This window comes from Phyllobates terribilis, unplaced genomic scaffold, assembly GCF_046119375.1.
Source record: "Phyllobates terribilis strain yellow unplaced genomic scaffold, ASM4611937v1 Scaffold_4__5_contigs__length_816908805, whole genome shotgun sequence".
Classification (NCBI taxonomy): Eukaryota; Metazoa; Chordata; class Amphibia; order Anura; family Dendrobatidae; genus Phyllobates; species Phyllobates terribilis.
The window spans coordinates 400,370,990-400,391,005 of NW_027362764.1; the positions used below are offsets into that span (position 1 = coordinate 400,370,990).

A 20,016-nucleotide genomic window follows, 5' to 3' on the forward strand; every position below is an offset into this window, starting at 1 on the left:
AGAAAAAAAAAACACTCAACATTTCAGCATTTTATCATCATTTGTAAACCAAAACCAGGAGTGGCGTCAAAACAAGTGTAAATCTTTTAACTACAGATTTTCTAATTCAACTCCTAATTTTGGCTCAAATATAAACATGTGAATAAAGCCTGATTTACAGCTTTGCTTACAAGTTGCATTTTATGCAAGTTAAAAGCAGCTTTTTACAGTACAAGCAAAAGCTATGAGATTTCAGAAATCTCATGAACATGCTTTTTTTTTCCTGACTGTTACATAGGTTGAAACAAACACCTAGGTCCATCAAGTTCCACCTTTTCCTCCAATTGTAGAATGAATTGGAAAACTGTTGCATTTTTGGAAACGGCAACAGGTCAATTCTTCCCTCCGCTATTTTTACATTTGCAATGGTGTATTTTTTCATGAACTCATGTAACATTGGGGTTGAAGTGTTGAGGAGAGCCATAGGCTCAAATACTTAATTAACCTCAAGACATAGGAGATTGAGAGAAAAGATCCACAAAGTGTATTATTTCACCTTACATAAGGTTGTTTAGATCAAAAGATGGCTGCCATTTCCTGTTTCATCACACCATGCTCTGTTCTGGGAGGAAGCTGCATTCTGTAGAAGGACTAACCAACCACAGAGCGACACATCGCATGGACTATGCCCCCTGATGACCTCATGGACCAACCCACCCTGATGACCTCATGGACCATGCCCCCTGATGACCTCATGGACCATGCCACCCTGATGACCTCATGGACCACCCCACCCTGATGACCTCATGGACCACCCCACCCTGATGACCTCATGGATCTGCCCATGGACTAACCAATCAATACATCTGGTTACTCACATTCTGGAGCTAATCGAGCCCATATACAGAGGTTATATAAATCTATGTTGGAGTTGAATAAAGGACACTTGGAGCTGTGGCATAGCTGATCAAGGAGAGCTTACATCCGACTGTGTTTGTCTGATGTTATTCTTTCTTGCATGCACTTGATCATATCCATTAGGCCAGGAGCAAGAAACTAGTGAACATACCAAAGTGTTCGCCCTAACAGAAGCAAAGCTGAACTTTGGAATCCTGAAGAATTCAGCAAAAAAAAAAAAAAAAAAAGCTTTGAATACAGCTTTTTTTTTTACTGCCAAGAGATAAGGTTTTTGGTGTAGAAAAAAAAAAAACACAGCGAAAAAGCAACATAGCCTAATTTGTTTCAGAGTTAGGCCTTATTCACATGTCAGTATATCGTTAGAATTTTGCATCAGTATTTGTAATCCAAAATCAGGAGTGGAAGGAAGAAATACCACTCCTACAATCATTAGCTTGAGTGGCTGGACTTTGAAACTTTGACCTCAACATTCACTCACTAAAGAATGTATAGATCTTTTTGGGGATTTTTACAGCAGAGGTAAAGCAGCGTAAATATAATAAAGTTGGGTAGAATTACTAGCTAGATGGATTTTTTGTACTATGGATTACATCTCTGTCCACTACAATAGCACTTTGTAGGCAGCTTCCCTTTTGCATTTTAGCCACAAGACATTACAAATCGGAAGCACACGTTGGCTCTAGGCGATATCATGTAATTAAAAAGAAAAAGTAAGAAAAGCCAAGACATTTTTCATGACAAATGTGTAAAGACGGATTGCTCCAAGGCCCAGGAGGGCAGTGCAATGTTGTCAGGGGCCGATTATACACACAGAACAACAAGACATGAAAATAACTGTACCATCACCAAAATCTATATATTTCACCAGTTGGATGAAGCACATTAGGTGGGCTGCACTGCTCAAGTAAATAGATTCTTCAACAAGGATGATAAAAAGGTTTTTTATTTCAATGCCGTACCAACGTCTTTATTACGGTGAGTGAAAAAAACAAAATTTACATTGTTTTTTTTTTTCACTTGATAAAGATGCCGAAACATGGGAATAAAAAAAACAACTTTCTATCATCCTCGAAGTGCATTTTGCCTTCGAAAATAACAATACTATATGTAGCTCTCAATTTTAGAGACACGTCACATCCTTTTTTGCAATATATTGCTCATTATAGAGAATCTTCAAAAAGGTAGAAATTTTGTGGTACTCATCGGTCAGTAAAATGCAAATTCTTTATTTCATATAATTAAGGAATTGCATAGACCACAACATGAAGTACATGTACTGTATACATATGGTAACCGCCATTCTGCATCACCCAGCCACTTCTTTCTCGTTCCTACTTGGTTTTTATAATTTTTTACATTTTTTTCACCGGTGTGTGCTGCCAAATTTCTGCATTTGAAGAATGTCTATACTATTGGAATAGTTCTCTCTAGGTGGCTGAGCAACACCAGATGTCTGGAGTCCAAATTATGGTATACAAGGTGTGCTGGTATTAACCTGAATGGATTGAATGATACTATATAGCTCATTAACCCCTTCGCAACCTTGGGTTTTGTCGTTTTTTGCTCCCCTTGTTCCCAGAGCCATAGCGTCTTTATTTTTTGGACAATATGGCCGTGTGAGGGCTTATTTTTTGCGGGACAAGTTGTACTTTTCAACGCCATTACTAGTTTTACCATATCGTGTACGGGAAAACGGGAAAAAAATTCCAAGTGCGGTAAAATTTCAAAAAAAAGTGCAATACCACAGTTGTTTTTTATTTATTTTTTTACCACGTTCACTGAATGCTAAAACTGACCTGCCATTCTTATTCTCCAGGTCATTACGAGTTCGTAGACACCAAACATGTATAGGTTATTTGGTGTTATTTGGTTATTTTATATTTAAGTGGTGAAAAAAATTCCAAAATTTGGTAAAAAAAAACTAAAAAAAAAAAAAAAAATAGCGCCATTTTCCGAGACCTGTAGCGTCTCCATTTTTCGGGATCTGGGGCTGGGTGAGGGCTTATTTTTTGTGCGCCGGGCTGACATTTTTATTGATAACATTTTGGGGTAGATCCGATGTTTTGATCGCCCGTTATTGCATTTTATTGCAATTTTGCGGCGACCAAAAAACGTAATTCTGGCGTTTAGAATTTTTTTCTCGTTACACCGTTTACCGATCGGATTAATTCTTTTTTTATATTGATAGATGGGGCGATTCTGAATGCGGCGATACCAAATATGTGTATGTGGGTTTTTTTTTTTTATATTTTATTTTGAATGGGGCGAAAGGGGGGTGATTTAAACTTTTATATATATATATTTTTTTTATATATTTTTAAAAACATTTTTTTTTTCACTTACTGCATGCTTCAATAGTCTCCATATCCCCTGCATATAGCAGAAATGGTCCTGTGCTATCAGCGCCGACCACTAGGTGGCGCTCATAGCGACCAGATCATGACAACCACAGGCGTCTGCTGCAGACCCTGGGTTGTCATGCACGCCCATCGGTGACCCGCGATCACGTGACGGGGGTCGCCGGTGAGCGGGGCTTATGACTCGCAACCCGGAAGCGCGCGTTAAATGCCGCTGTCGGAGATTGACAGCGGCATTTAACATGTTAACAGCCGCGGGTGGATCGCGATTCCACCCGCGGCTGTTGCGGGCACATGTCAGCTGTAAGAATCAGCTGACATGTGCTCGGTTCAGTGAGGGCTCAGCGCAGCAGCCCTCACTGAACCGGGGGTACGCAAATGTGCGTACTAATACGGCAAGGGTTGGAAAGGGGTTAAACCTCTCGATTGCTGCAGATAATATAGGACGGACAGGTTGGTATGACTGATCTGATGGCTAGCTCACAACCATAGATGCCTGACTTATATTCAAAGCTAAATTTGCAAGACACGTTAAACAGGTCTAGCTAATCATGGCAGTCTTGATCTGCGGCTATTTTTCCTACTCTCCCACACAGAAATGGAGGAAATGGGTTTAAAAGTTCACAACGTGAGTAAGGTAATGATTACATGACTAGAATAGGAAGACATGCATCTTGTAAGAAAAGCAATACGGCAACCTGTCTAGACACTACGTGCCCAATTCATCAAGCTGTTTTGGCCAGAATTCTTGGGTAAAACTGATGGAAATTTTGTTAATTGGTGTTTTTACACCAATCCTGGCTAGGGCATGCCTAACAATTCTATCATAATTTAACCCACCTTGTGGTGAAAATATGGCAGAAATATGCGCTAGCAGTATGTTTTTAGCGGTGCTGCGTAGCAGCTGAAAGCAAGAAAAATTAACGATCCCCTAGTTCTTGAGAACAAGTAACTTGCAGGAGTGGTTTTATTTTTACAAGCACTCTTCAATTTTAACTATTTACGATCTAGAGCTATTCCCTTTAATCGCTTAGTTGGACTTTGCAACTAATTAATTGTCACAATAAATCTAAAATGAAAAAAAACAAAGTCCATGTTCAAAGTTGCTTTGTTTTTTATGTTTTTCTTTTTATAGCTCTTTTGCAGACCTATGTGAGTCCATGGTATCAGACAATAAAAACTAAGTATGTATCCATTATAGTAGCTAAATTGCCAGGCAATCCCTCCTTATGGAATAGAAGAAGAAACAACAAAAAAAAATATTGGAAAGGGCTGGGGCATACCAGTTTATGTATGTATGCATGCATGCACAGTGGTGTGACAAAGTATTTGCCCCCTTCCTGATTTCTTATTCTTTGCATGTTTGTCACACTTAAATGTTTCAGATCACAAAACAAATTTAAATATTAGACAAAAGATAATACAAGGAAACACAAAATGCAGTTTTTAAATGAAGGTCTTTATTATTAAGGGAAAAAGATCGAAACCAACAGGGACCTCTGTGAAAAAGTGATAGCCAACCCCCCTTCCTCAAAACATAAAATTAGCTGTGGTTTATCACATCTTTGGGAAGCTGAGTTCAATTTCCCCAGCCACACACAGGCCTGATTACTGCAACACCTGTTCTCAGTCAAGAAATCACTTAGATAGGACCTGCCTGATAACGTGAAGTAGATTAGGCGGGCCCGGTACTACCCAAGTGCACCCCATGGGAAAAGACACCCCAGTTTACAATGCCAGCGCTGATGGGCCCGGCTATATATATACACACTGTAACATACCTGGCGGCGTCCTTGCATGGTGGTCCATCTCCCACTGTGCAAGAGAGCGCACTTGATCTCCTGTCCAGAATGTCTCTCTGGCTTCCCTCCATGCTGTCTGTTTGTGTCTGTCTCTGCTGCTTAAGGGCGGCGCCCGATCACTTCCTGCTTTTTGTACCTGCTGTGGGTCACACCCCTTGTGCGTCCTCAGCCTATTGCTGTCTGACACTTGGTATATAGCTCAGCAGCTCCCTTCTATCCCTGCCTGAGCATAAGTGTTTTCCTTCAGTGTGTGTTTGCACTCTGAAGGTGCCAGGTCCCGTCTTTGTTTCCTTGTCTGCCTTTCCTGGAGGCTGTATTTCCAGGCCTGTCTGAACTTAGTCCTGTATGTCTCCTGCTTTGCGGTATCAGCTCCCGTGTCTGAACTGTGTCCTGTATGTCTCCTGCTTTGCGGTATTAGTTCCCGTGTCTGAACTGAGTCCTGTATGTCTCCTGCTTTGCGGTATTAGTTCCCGTGTCTGAACTGAGTCCTTTCTGTGTATCTTGTCTGTCCTGTCTGAACACGCTCCTTGCCTGTTCCTCCTGCCTTCTAGGGGCCGATTACCTAGACCCGCTCCTGTATCTTGTCTGTCCTGTCTGAACACGCTCCTTGCCTGTTCGTCCCGCCTCTCTGGGGGCAGTATTCCCAGACCCGCTCCTGTATCCCGCTGCAGTGTCGGTCTCCTCCGTACACTCAGTTCCAGTCTGAACTCTCTCCTATCCTTTACCTGTTTTTCCTCTATGTCCGTTCCCTTCCTTTTTCTGCAGAGTCTGAACTCGTACCTAACTCCTGCCTGTTGTCTCTGTACTCCCGTTTGTGAGTTTGTGGTCCACTCGCTACTTCACTGCAAGTACCCTGTGGGTGTCTGGCTCTGTCTTTCCCTTCCTGTCTGTTCCGTGTGAACAGAGTCCTGTCCTGCCCTGCTTCTGCCCGCTGCTCCGGCAGTCCCGTCCTGCCCTGCCTGTACCCTTCTGCCTGTATTGTTCCTGAGTCCCGGTGTGTACTGGGTCCTATCCCGCCTGTGTTCCTACCTGCTAGTGCCTCCCTGTCTGCACTCTTGCTGTGCTTGCCTATACCCCCCTGCCTGCTTACCCGCCTGCCTGCATACCAGTCGTGCCTGCCTATACCCACCAGTCAGTGTGCCAGCCTACCAGTCTGTTCCTGTATTCCCCTGTGTGGGTCAACAGCCGTGTCCGGGGTCTGTCCTGGAGTAGCACCTGGTCCCTCTGCTCGGTTCCTCCTTGGTGCACTGGCGTCGTATGCCGTCGTGCGACCCTGGTCGGATCGGGTGAATACCTAGTTACGCCCCTCCAGGCATTCACTCTCCGGCACGGTCCAGTGGAATCACTACCAATCACACGCACACGCCGCTTAGCCCGGGCGTGTGCATAACAGCATGCTCAGGCCATGGTTCCCGTTGAGCCCCACGGCCTTCGCCCTCTGAGAAGTTTTCCAGCGAATATATGCATTAAAATAAATAAATAAATTTTTTTTCTCTTAGCTGAGTTCCAGGCGAAATTACGCACCGTCCAGATGGATCTATCAGCTCTCGTTCCTGCGGATCCGCCACGTTACTATGGGGATCCAAGACAGTGTCGTGCATTTGTGGAGCAATGCATGCTACACTTTAAGGCCTACCCTCTCTACTTTCCTTCCGATTGGGCTAAAGTGGCCTTTATGATGTCTTACCTGGCGGGTGATGCCTTGGAATGGATCAACCCCCTATATGAAACACAGGATCCGATCCTCCGGGACCTAATGGCCTTCCTGGTGGCCTTTCTAATGGTCTTCGATGATCCTAACCCGGAGGCTCCTGCTGAAGCTTCACCTCCCAATATCCCGGAGCAGCCCCGATGGGTAATGTGTGTGGGTAGCACAATAGTCCTCCAGCCCAATGAGACTACTGCCCACCCAGAATCCTCACAGGGTGACTACGCTTTCCGGAATACTTCTCTCAACCTCAAGAGGCAGTCCAGACGTGCTAGACGTAGAGGCAAGCCGTCACGCCAGGGTCTGTCCTCCCTGAGACCTCCTGACCCCAACCTTGAAGTCCCTACTGAAGCTTCACCTCCCTGTATCCCGGAGAAACCCCAATGGGTAATGTGCGTGGGTAGTGCACCAGTTCTCCTGCCCGAAGAGACTTCTGCCCATCCAGACTCCACACAGGAGAACTTCCTGCACCCGGCATCAGATGCTTCTCTCTCTTTAACCGGTGTGCATGTCCAAGGATGCTCCAAAGCTGTGGTTACCTCTGAGTCTGTGCACCTCTACTACCTGGCGGAGGATCCCCTGTTGCCTCCTGAATCCTCCGGGATACCACTCGATGACAAATGGAGAGAGACTTCTCTACACCCGGTACTCAATACTTTGTCCGCTTCGTCCTGTGAGCCTGACAATGGGTACCCCAAAGTGGTAGTTACCTCCGAGTCTCTACACCCCTCCGACCAGGCGGAGGATCTCCAGTTGTCTCCTGAACCCTTCGGGGTGCTACCTGGTAGCGAAAGGACAGAGACTCTCCTATACTCTGTACCTGATACCTCGCTCGCTTCGTCCAGTGAGTCCAACTTAGTATACTCCGAAGCAGAGGTTACTCCTGAGTCTCTACACCCCTCCGACCAGGCGGAGGACCTCCAGTTGTGTTCAGAATCCTTCGGGGTGCCACCTGGTGGTGAATGGACAGAGACTTTCCTATATCCTGGATCTGATACCTCGCTTGCTTCGTCCAGTGAGTCCGACCTAGTGTACTCTGAAGCAGAGGTTACCTGTGAGTCTCTACACCCCTCTGACCAGGCGGAGGACCGCCAGCTGTCTCCAGAACCCTTCGGGGTGCCACCTGGTGGTGAATGGACAGAGACTTTCCTATACTCGGTACCCGATACCTCGCCTGCTTCCTCCAGTGAGTCCAACCTAGTGTACTCCGAAGCAGAGGTTACTCCCGAGTCTCTACACCCCTCCGACCAGGCGGAGGACCTCCAGTTGTGTTCAGAACCCTTCGGGGTGCCACCTGGTGGTGAATGGACAGAGACTTTCCTATACTCGGTACCCGATACCTCGCCTGCTTCCTCCAGTGAGTCCGACCTAGTATACTCTGAAGCAGTTGTTTTCTCTGAGCCTCTGCACTCTTCTGACCCGGCGGAGGACCTCCAGTTGTTTCCTGAATCCTCCGGGGTACCACCAGATAACAAAGAGACAGTGACTTTTCCTCATTATGTACCTGATAACCAGTCTATTTTTTCCTGTGAGCTTGACAAGATGTACCTCGAAGCAGAGATTACCCTCAAGTCTCTGTCCCCCTCCAACCCAGTGAACGACTGGTCCTCGAATTCCCTGCGGAAGATTCTGGCAGGCCTGAAGAAGAGGGGGCGTAAGGGGGGAGGTACTGTAACATACCTGGCGGCGTCCTTGCATGGTGGTCCATCTCCCACTGTGCAAGAGAGCGCACTTGATCTCCTGTCCAGAATGTCTCTCTGGCTTCCCTCCATGCTGTCTGTTTGTGTCTGTCTCTGCTGCTTAAGGGCGGCGCCCGATCACTTCCTGCTTTTTGTACCTGCTGTGGGTCACACCCCTTGTGCGTCCTCAGCCTATTGCTGTCTGACACTTGGTATATAGCTCAGCAGCTCCCTTCTATCCCTGCCTGAGCATAAGTGTTTTCCTTCAGTGTGTGTTTGCACTCTGAAGGTGCCAGGTCCCGTCTTTGTTTCCTTGTCTGCCTTTCCTGGAGGCTGTATTTCCAGGCCTGTCTGAACTTAGTCCTGTATGTCTCCTGCTTTGCGGTATCAGCTCCCGTGTCTGAACTGTGTCCTGTATGTCTCCTGCTTTGCGGTATTAGTTCCCGTGTCTGAACTGAGTCCTGTATGTCTCCTGCTTTGCGGTATTAGTTCCCGTGTCTGAACTGAGTCCTTTCTGTGTATCTTGTCTGTCCTGTCTGAACACGCTCCTTGCCTGTTCCTCCTGCCTTCTAGGGGCCGATTACCTAGACCCGCTCCTGTATCTTGTCTGTCCTGTCTGAACACGCTCCTTGCCTGTTCGTCCCGCCTCTCTGGGGGCAGTATTCCCAGACCCGCTCCTGTATCCCGCTGCAGTGTCGGTCTCCTCCGTACACTCAGTTCCAGTCTGAACTCTCTCCTATCCTTTACCTGTTTTTCCTCTATGTCCGTTCCCTTCCTTTTTCTGCAGAGTCTGAACTCGTACCTAACTCCTGCCTGTTGTCTCTGTACTCCCGTTTGTGAGTTTGTGGTCCACTCGCTACTTCACTGCAAGTACCCTGTGGGTGTCTGGCTCTGTCTTTCCCTTCCTGTCTGTTCCGTGTGAACAGAGTCCTGTCCTGCCCTGCTTCTGCCCGCTGCTCCGGCAGTCCCGTCCTGCCCTGCCTGTACCCTTCTGCCTGTATTGTTCCTGAGTCCCGGTGTGTACTGGGTCCTATCCCGCCTGTGTTCCTACCTGCTAGTGCCTCCCTGTCTGCACTCTTGCTGTGCTTGCCTATACCCCCCTGCCTGCTTACCCGCCTGCCTGCATACCAGTCGTGCCTGCCTATACCCACCAGTCAGTGTGCCAGCCTACCAGTCTGTTCCTGTATTCCCCTGTGTGGGTCAACAGCCGTGTCCGGGGTCTGTCCTGGAGTAGCACCTGGTCCCTCTGCTCGGTTCCTCCTTGGTGCACTGGCGTCGTATGCCGTCGTGCGACCCTGGTCGGATCGGGTGAATACCTAGTTACGCCCCTCCAGGCATTCACTCTCCGGCACGGTCCAGTGGAATCACTACCAATCACACGCACACGCCGCTTAGCCCGGGCGTGTGCATAACACACACACACACACACACACACACACACACATTACCAGGAGTGGCCGGCCGACCAAAATTACCCCAAGAGCGCAGCGACGACTCATCCAAGAGGTCACAAAAGACCCCACAACAACATCCAAAGAACTGCAGCCTCACTTGCCTCACTTAAGGTCAGTGTTCATGACTCATGACTCCACCATAAGAATTGATTTTGGGGAGAATACTCTGCGGACTGACGAGACAAAAGTTGAACTTTTTGAAAGGTGTATGTCCCATTACATTTGTTAGAAGTAACACAGCATTTCATAAAAAGGAACATCATACTAACTGTAAACTATGGTGGTTGTAGTGTGATGGTCTGGGGTTCTTCTGCTGCCTCAGGACCTGAAAGACTTGCTGTGGTAAATGGAACCATGAATTCTGCTGTCTACCAAAAATCCTGAAGGAGAACGTCCGGCCATCTGTTCGTAACCTCAAGCTGAAGCGCGCTTGGATTATGCAGCAGGACAATGATCCAAAACACACTAGCATGTCTATCTCTGAATGGCTTAAGAAAAACAAAATTAAAGACTTAGGAGTGGCATAATCAAAGTCCTTAATGCGATTGAGATGCTGTAGCAGGACATTAAAAATGCGGTTCATGCTCTGAAGTCCTACAATGTGGCTGAATTACAACAATTTTGCAAAAGGGGAGTGGCCAAAATTCCTCCAGAGCGTTGTAAAAGACTTATTGCCAATTATCGCAAACGCCTGATTGCAGTTGTTGCTGCTAAGGGTCCAACCAGTTATTAGGTTTAGGGGGCAATCACTTTTTCACACAGGGCCCTGTAGGTTTGGATTTATTTTTCCCTTAATAAAGACCTTTATTCAAAATTTATTACACACATACATACACACACACGAGGCAATGAGGCTGGTGATGTTGGTATCTCACAGAACTGGAGATGTCAGATCCTGCCCGGCGCCCGCAGCTGCTGTTTGAAGTATTCCGGAGAAACAGAGCAGTTACTCCGCCCACAAGGACAGTTCTGACGTGTGCCAGTGATCCCGGCTCCAGCCACATATACGTAGCGCTGTCTAGTTAATGTCCACACACACACACAAACCAATCCTGAACATCCTTTGCAAAAACACGTTCTTACACTAGTGTAGAGGTGCTATTGCGAGGACCAATTTTTGCTCTTAGAGAGCATGAACAATACCAAGAAAATAAATGCAATGACTGATTAATAACAATCATCATGGGTTTTGATTTAACAGTGAGGTTAGGTCATGTGCACGCATTGCGTTTTTTGTCACGTTTTTTTCAGCGCAGTTTTGTCACAATACCTGAAGGGTTTCTTGATGCCAGCAAAGTGAATGAGAATCCTTAAAGGGGTTTTTCCACGAACAAAAGTTCATTTGAAAAATTGTCTGTGTCTGACCGTGTGCGGGACATACCACATCTCCTGGGCAGGGGGGAGCAAAAGACAATACAGACATTACAGCAGGGGATCACAGAGGATTCATTTTGGGAGGTAAAATATTTCACTGCCTGTTTTTAAACAATATTTTACCTCATAAAATGAATCCTCTGTGATCCCATGCTGTAATGTCTGTATTGTCTTTTGCTTTCTCCCCTGCCCAGGAGCTGTGGTATGTTCTGTACGCGATCAGACACAGCTAATTATTAAAATGAACTTTTGTTTGTGGGAAAACCCCTTTAAGTCTCCTGTATGCGTTCCTTATTTGTGACTTGCAGATTCGGTGTGGATGTAAATCTGCAGTATGTAAATTCTTTCAGCGTTTTTCTGCAGTTTTTACCCAAAATAATGAGTGGGGAAAATTTGCACCAAAAACGGGGATTTTTGTCGCTGTGTTTATACTGCCAAGAGATGTGGAATTGGTGCAGAAATTCCTGCACCAAATACTTAACGGGTGCACATACCCTGAGGTACATGCCTTTGTGTCTCCAGCTTTACCACTAGCAAAAAGATCAGGATGGCAAAATCTTCACCAGAAATAAAAAAATAAAATCCTTTTTAAATAAGAAAGCGCTCACCCAACCTCACCGGAAAAAGGTATGGCAGGGGTGAAATACAACAGGATAAGGAAGAAATGTAATTCAACTCTGCGCTTTCAAACGACAGACAATTAAGCAATATCTTATTTCACCCATAGAGGCTTTCCTTCTAACACCGCTCAGTACTGAATGACAGACCCCGTTATCCCTACCAAGTTCTGAGGCATCTGAAACTATGAGAATTATTGCCACATATGGTGTCAAAAAGTGAGCTGGGAGATTTTGTCCTTTTATTAAGGGATACTGAAGGCAGATAAAGACAATGTACACAGCATTATAGAAACACCCCTATAACATACAGTAGAGGGAAGACCTTTAACTCCTTCACCCCCACCCAGGCCTTCTTCACCTTCCTGATTAGGCCAATATTTTCAATTCTGACCAGCATCACTTTATATGTGGTAATAACTCTGGAACGCTTCAACATATCTCATGGATTATGAGATTTTTTTTTGTGATATGCTGTACTTCATATTAGTGGTATATTTAGGTCGAAATGATTTGCGTTTATTTATGAAAATATCAGAAATTTGACAAAAAAAAAAAAATAAACTGAAAATGTAGCAATTTTTTAACTTTATATTTTTATGCCCTTAAGTCAGACCACTAAAACAACTTCTCTACTATCCGACAGATCATAGGAGTTTGTATGTGGAGTTCAACCGTGCAGACCCCCACAGACCCAAAGAGCTCTGGCTTTGAAGCCCCCCATTAATATGGAGCAATCAAAATGCACTGTTCCATTCATACTCTATGGAACTGACGCAGATAGCAGGGTACTAAGTGGGCCAGTCATTCCATCTGGGGTATAGCTTTCTGATACCAGAAGTTAATACCAGGCTGAATCAGAAACCAAAGAGGACTTTCAAGCAGACACATCATTCCATAAAGATGGGTGGTTCCTTTTGGAGTATTCCCACATAAGTATAATATAATGTGATGTACATGATTAAGTGCTCCTGCTCTGCAAACTATATAGTAAAAAACTATTTTGAATTATCTAAAAATATTTAAAAGGAAACGCTCTTTCCCCTAAAAAATAGTGATCAGTAATGAATCCCTTAATAGGGGATCTTAAACAAGACTCATAACTTAAGATGTAGAATCGGCTGGGCAACATCTGAAACTCTCCAGCAAGGAGTTAATAGGCAATTTAATCTTGAAGAATTGATGGAGGCTGGAGGTGGAGGTGATTGAGCCAATAACTGTTCTTTCATTTGGCAATCCTTCAGCTCCATCTGCATATCATTCCCGTCTAGAGTCCATGTGAATGGATTCACAGGACCTGGTCCATCGGTCACTTCAGTAATCTGTGGCTGCTGGATAGGAGCCCTGAGAACCACCTGCTACCTGACGCCATCCATAGCTTTCCTTTTGATTAGCCCATCTGACGCAATGTCATTGTTGCAGCATGAAGCACATGTGACGTTGGTACAGGAAAGCTAATTAAAAGACAGACATAGATGCAGTCAAATAATAGGCGGTTCTCATGGCTCTCATCCAGCAGCCACAGTTTGCAGACAGGACCAATGGATCAACTCCAGCAAATCCATTTGCACCAACTCTATTCATGTCCCTAAGATAGCTGTTGATGGAGGAGCATGTGACCAAACACATCTTTCAGTCTTCTTAATTGAACTAGACTGCGCATGTGTAGGTCCAGGACTTCGGGAATCTCAAAAGCAAAAGGTATTTCAAAAGTGAAGCTAGTCCCCATCTGTCACTGCATCAGCTTACTTAGCAGACATCCAACCCTACAGTCACTGATCTGGTTATGTGATGGTCCAGGAAAAGCTGTGGACCAGTCAGGACACAGGATGTTGTGGCCAACTGGCCCAATAGAACTACATTAGCAAGTTAGTAATCCTCAAGGAGGCATTTAGGTAGACCAGTCAAACATTATTGCAGTGTTAAAAGGGTTGCCTCATGCTGCTTCTTCAGGAGTGCTCAATCCCCAGCCTCATGATCTGCATCCTACCATGCTGCCAGCAAAAGCAGCTTTGCCTATGCAGCCTCAGAGGAGTGTGGGGGCACGGAATCTAGCGATCCAGCCAGCTACAGAGCAGCGCTTCCAAGCTCAATAGCAAAGAGCTTGCGAGTGCTGCCCTGCTTGTCTCCGAGACTGGCTACTACTGACTGAACATGTAGGCAGAAACCGAGGCAATGAGCAGCAAAACTACAGAATTAAAAATCCCTCTGCTCTTGAGAATGGAGATCATTTTTAATAAGAGATGAATTGCAAAGTTGCTTGTTTTTACAATCACATTGGAATTGTACTCATTTACGATGATGAGACAACTCCTTTGACCATCCTGCATCACACAGCTTACCTTATAGGATCTATCCTAGACTTTCTTCTTTGACGCTCCTTTTCTGGTACCGCATGCCACTGAAAAGTCAAGCGCCAGTCAAATCCACCAATCATAGGTTCACCAGTCTGCATATAAAACTCAAAAGTGTTCCAGTCAATGGTGTCAATAACAGGACAGACTACTGCAGTTTCATTTTCTCCAATCCTGAAAGAAAATATCAAATAGCAGTGAAACATCCAGTAATGGATTGTGCAGCACAGGATTTCATAGTGAACAGCGATTACTCGACTATAGATAATGAAATCAATCTAAGAAAAACTCAAATGTACAGTAAAAGATAACTCCTACAAATCCAACCATGTCAATATGTGGTTACATGAATGGAAAAGATGGCTCCTTTTATTAATGAATAGATATATAGTAGAAAAAAGAAAATGCAGTTCAGTTATTTTTAATAGTGTATTTCCACACCAAGTTACACTATAGCAAAAGTAGATTTTATCCATTATACACCGTGTTCCAAATTATTATGCAAATAATATTTTCTCAGATTTTCCCAAATTACCTATATGAATTGCAGTCATTGTAATTTTCCAGTCAAATAACTATTAGAGTACAATTTTGTACAAACTGCCTATGATAACAGTATATTTAAAAAAAAATAAAAAACTCAAACTGCACTCAAAATGCATGTTCCAAATTATTATGCACAGCAGAGTTTTTAACCTTTTCATTTTAATAAAGAACAAAAAAGTGGTCATTTTTGAAATTATAAGCATTAGCAGGTTATTAGAAACTGAAATCAAACAGTTTTCAACTCAAAACTTTATTCTAGGTGATGTTACATTTGCACATAGGACCCCTTGTTCGAAAGGAGCTTCTGAACTCTCTCGTCCATTGAATTTGTCAGGTTTTGGATGGTTTCTGCTTCAATTGTTTTGCATGAGGACAGAAAATATTATTTGCATAATAATTTGGAACACAGTGTATCTCCGGTCTGTTTTCTCAACAACTTCCACTTTTACCAGATATACTAACATGCATATACACAACAAGATTATTGAGAACGAGCATTCCTAGGAACGCTCATTTCACAATAATCTGCCAGTGAAAATAGGCTGCCAATCACCAAAGCAAAACACGCATTCATTGGGTGAAATTATTCATTGATCATTGTTCTCAGCAGCTCGTCGTCATGTGCAAACAGGACCTGCGCTACCAAGAACCATGGCAGTCAATGTGCACTGAGTGATTTATGCCCGTGTAAGCAGGTTATTAAACGACCGCCGATTGGTAAAGTTTTGCCAATCGGTGGTCGTTTGGTGCCGCCTGTCGGTCCGTGTAAATTGACTCTTAGGCCTCTTTCAGACAAATATATGAACGATGTTGAATAATCTAAAAATTGCAGCTGAAATACTACACAGAACCCTGGCTGTTCTAATGAACCCAATTCACAATACCACAGATCCCTACATGATGAGAGGGATCAGATGTTAGATTCAGCATATGTACACACACACATACACACACCTCTCAAGTACTGGTTCCAGCCAGCCAGTGACGCATTCACAATGGCAATCCAGGAATGTCAGCACATCACCAATTGCGTAGGTTGCACCAATTAACCGCGCTCGTACAAGTCCTTCACGTTTTGTTGTCCGGATTAAACGCACTCTCTCCAGTGCACTGATATAGTTTTCAAGCTGGGACTTTAAAAAAACTACAAAAAAAAGGGCAGGGAAATTCATAGTTAACAATACAAGCATAAATTATGGAGCAAAGATGATTCATAAAAATATGTCATTCTAAAATTTGGAGGTAGTTTACCCCTCACTCTCCCAGAAAACAGTACTTTGTATGACTGATCATTATATATTTTAGTGTATCCCAACCTTACAGCTTATTACAGCAGATTGCAGCTGTAAGAAGGGGATCACGGTTATTTCCATATTCCTCCATTACACACTTGTAATATGAAATCCAATAAATGTGTCATTAATATAACCTATGAATTAGCTAGTAAAATCTTTATGATGTGTAGCTTTCAAAGTTTATTATCGAAGCGATTCATTTGAGCATGTAGAAAGAGGTAATTCCATGACGTAGAAGGATGATGAAATGGTAATTGTTACACATTGTTGTTTTAATTGTTACACATTAAAACAACACACTTTACAATGTGTTAATTACCTTTATCGCTGAAGTCATCGACTAGTATGATTTCTCTTAAAAGTACTGCTGGGGACATTTCTAAGACACTGTGAATCGTGCGGAGTAAAGTTGACATTGCCTCATTGTAAAACGCAATTATAACAGATGTGGTTGGAAGTTTTCTGTAGTTATACGATTTGGACTTACACCTGAAAAAAAAACAATTATAAAAAATAAATATATATTTAATAGTTTTACATAAGTAAATGAAAAAATGTGACTGGTACATTTAATAAGCTCATATTTTATGTGTATGCCGTTGTACAGAAATGGTCACAACTCATGTCGGTCCCTGAGCCCTATTCAAATTTTTTTTTTTTTTTTTTATGCAGAAATTAAACAAAATAGATGCAAACACGGGAAAAACTCCATGCGGAAGTTGTCCTTCGTCAGAATTGAATCCAGGACCCCAGTGCTGCAAAGCAGTAATGCTAACCACTGAGAGACCGTGGAGCTCATCGGTCCAAACCCACAGATTTCAGTGTAACTGGCTGACGGCTAATGTGTAGGAGGATCTCCTGAAAGGAGGAGAAAACAAAGGATGACCAATCACTTGTTCCAAATGGAGTTAAAACGCCATGCTAGAATAGTGAGGCAGCAGCTCATTATCCTCTCTACATTGACAACACATGCACACTTGGCTAATGGTAGAAGACGATGACGATGGAATATCAGGAAGTCAGTGTAAATAGCTTTCCCATACACCTTGCTTGTTCAGCCAATAGCTTTTTTTCTTATGTGCAGAATTATTAGACAAGTAATTATTTTGACCCCATCATAATTTTTATGCAGATTTTCCAACTTCAAGCTGTATAAACCTTAATTCTTATTGGATGAAGCAGATCAGGTGATGTGCATTTGTGTAATGAGGGAGGATGCAACCTAAGGATACAACATCCTTTATCAAGGTGTGCAGAATTATTAGGCAGCTTGTTTTCCTGAAGCAAAATAGGCCAAAAGAGATTTAGCTGACTAAGACTTAAAAGGGAATCTGACCCCACATTTGACCTATGTAAACTGTTAATATGGTTATACAGGCTATGACTACTGAGGAGAGCGATGCCTGTATGCCTCATATCAGATGCCTTGTTGTGAATAAATCATCTTTTATCACTTTATATAAATGACCTCTTCCAGGCTATGGGGGGACGCTGCCTGGAAGATAACGCTGCCTCCAGAGATAATTTTACATGAAGGGATAGTTAGCAGTGTGATATGTAATGGCCGCTCTCTGCTCTCCTGATCTCACTGCAGAGCTGTGTGTGATTATACCTGACATATCTGCAGGTTCCTCTCAGATTCAGCTTCCATCTCACAGGCAGAGAGCGCTGCAATATTGTTGTAATACAGCACAGCTCAGAGAGAAGCAAAAAAGGTTTACAAGAAGACAAAATTTAATTTCTCCTGTCCTGTGTTAGTTACTTGTTTCACACTGGTAACTCCCCTTCATGTAAAATAAGATCTAGAGGCAGAGATATCTTCCAGGCAGCATCCTCCCCATAGCCTGGAAGAGGTCATTTATATAAAGTGATAAAGGTGATTTCTCAACAACAAGGCATCTGATATGAGACATACAGGAACACTCTCCTCAGCATTCTATTACTCTGTATGCCTCTATTAATAGTTTAGATAGGTTAAATGTGGGGACAGATTCACTTCAACAATTTTTGACTGTTCAGAGGGATGCAGCACTGTTGAAATTGCTAAAGTAGTGGGCCATGACCATGGAACCATCAAAAGCTTTGTTGCAAATAGTCAGCAGGGTCGCAAAAAACGACACACAGTAACTGCCAAAGATTTAAGAAGAATCAAATGTGAAGAGACCAGGATCCCATTATCCTCCATTGCTGTCATATTCCAGAACTGCAACCTCCCTGGAGGGCCCAGAAGTAGAAGGTGTTCAGTGTTCAGAGACATGGCCAAGGTAAGGAAGCTGACCTCGACCACCACTGAACTAGACCCAGAAGTTGAAACATCAACACTGGGCCAAGAAATATTTGAAGACAGATTTTTCAAAGGTTTTATGGACTGATGAGATGAGAGTAATCCTCGATGGACCAAATGGATGAGCCTGTGGCTGGATCAGTAATGGGCACAGACCTCCACTTAAACTCATGTGCCAGACAATGGACATGGGGGACTGTTATGGGCTGGTATGATTAAAGATGAGCTATTTGACCTCTTCGGGTTGACGAGGTACTCAAAATTAGTGCCAGTTTTTAAAAGACACTCTTTTCAAGCAGTGGTACAGCAAGAAGTCTACATGTTTCAAGAAAACTGATTTTTATGTAGACCAATGCTCCATTGCATGCATCAAAGTCTCCACTGCTTAGCCAGTCAGTAAAGGCCCCTTCCTCACCTGACCTAAACCCTGTTGAGAACTTGGGGGCTCTTCTTAAACGGGAGAAACCAGTACACCTCTCTGAACAGTGTCTGGGAGGCTGTGGTTGGTGCTGCCAAAAAGTTAATCGTCAACAGATTAAGAAACGGACAGACTCCATGGATGGAAGACTTATAACTGTTATTAAAAAGGAGTCACTCACTGATATATTTTTTTGAAATGACAGAAATGTATTTTTGTACACTGAGTTGTCCGGTTATTATCTCGCTTAAACAGATGAAAATAAACAATTGTTGATGAGAAAATGTATGTTTTTCATTAAGTTGCATAATAATTCTTTACACCAACAGTCGCCCAATAACTCTGCAAGACAAAACCTCACTTTTACTTGCTTAAATATTCAGGATTGACTGACAGCACTGTAGTTATCAACAAAAATAAAGTTGACCAAATCATTGTGAATACAGTAATATATACCAAAGTAGTTTTACAATGAATTATTAAAAAAAAACTTATTCCATAGCAATGGATTCTGCCTAATACTTATTTTTATTTTCTTTCCCTAATATCTATTAGAAACAAGACATGAAGAGCACTAAAAGCTATAGTGCTGCCAAATCTGAAATGGTAGAAAACAGATACTGTACTTTGTATAAAAGAATTATACTGCTAGAAAATGAAATACTACTAGCAAATGGCACATGGTAAAACAACTCTTGGACATGAAGCTAAAGCAAACAAAAGGTAGAAGGCAGAGCATGGGACAAATAAGACATTCCTTCAAGCCCTTGCACTTAGTACTGGAAAGATGCCACCTTAAGCATAATGCTTCAGGGAATGCTTTTCTATGACACACTGTAGATGTGTATGCCATCTCCAATGGAACATATGAGAAGCTGGCTGAGCACAGAGTGCTTGGATAATGTTGTCTTTGTGCGCACCAGCCACATTGAAAAGGTAGCAGTTGAAAGCTTAGGCAATTACAGAAGACCTACTGTTCCCTGAGGGATCATGTTATGTACCATCTTCACATTAAAGAATAGCCAGATCTCTATTGTCCATGGTTATATAACTTCATACTCTAATTTGTGCATTTTATCACATCCATACAAATATCACAACTAACACTGCAAGAACAGTAAGAAAATAGCTGTGCTGCTTAGATCCAGACCTAGGGCAGATGTTTTAACAGCTGTTGCAGGGGAAATGTAGCATTACATGACGTTCATTTAATACAAAGAAGACTGGAGTC

The 20,016-nt window shown here is 43.3% G+C and overlaps 1 protein-coding gene across 1 annotated transcript in view; it reads right to left on the bottom strand.

Annotated features, from left to right (window-relative positions):
* GALNT4 (polypeptide N-acetylgalactosaminyltransferase 4) overlaps positions 1-20,016 on the bottom strand; it is a 76,940-nt gene that overhangs the window by 29,453 nt on the left and 27,471 nt on the right. Inside the window, exons 3-5 of the mRNA XM_073678505.1 lie at positions 16,403-16,572; positions 15,743-15,932; positions 14,231-14,416 (exon numbers count right to left, since the gene is read on the bottom strand). Coding sequence (XP_073534606.1) covers positions 14,231-14,416; positions 15,743-15,932; positions 16,403-16,572 — 546 coding nt within the window. The remainder of the gene's footprint in view (positions 1-14,230; positions 14,417-15,742; positions 15,933-16,402; positions 16,573-20,016) is intronic.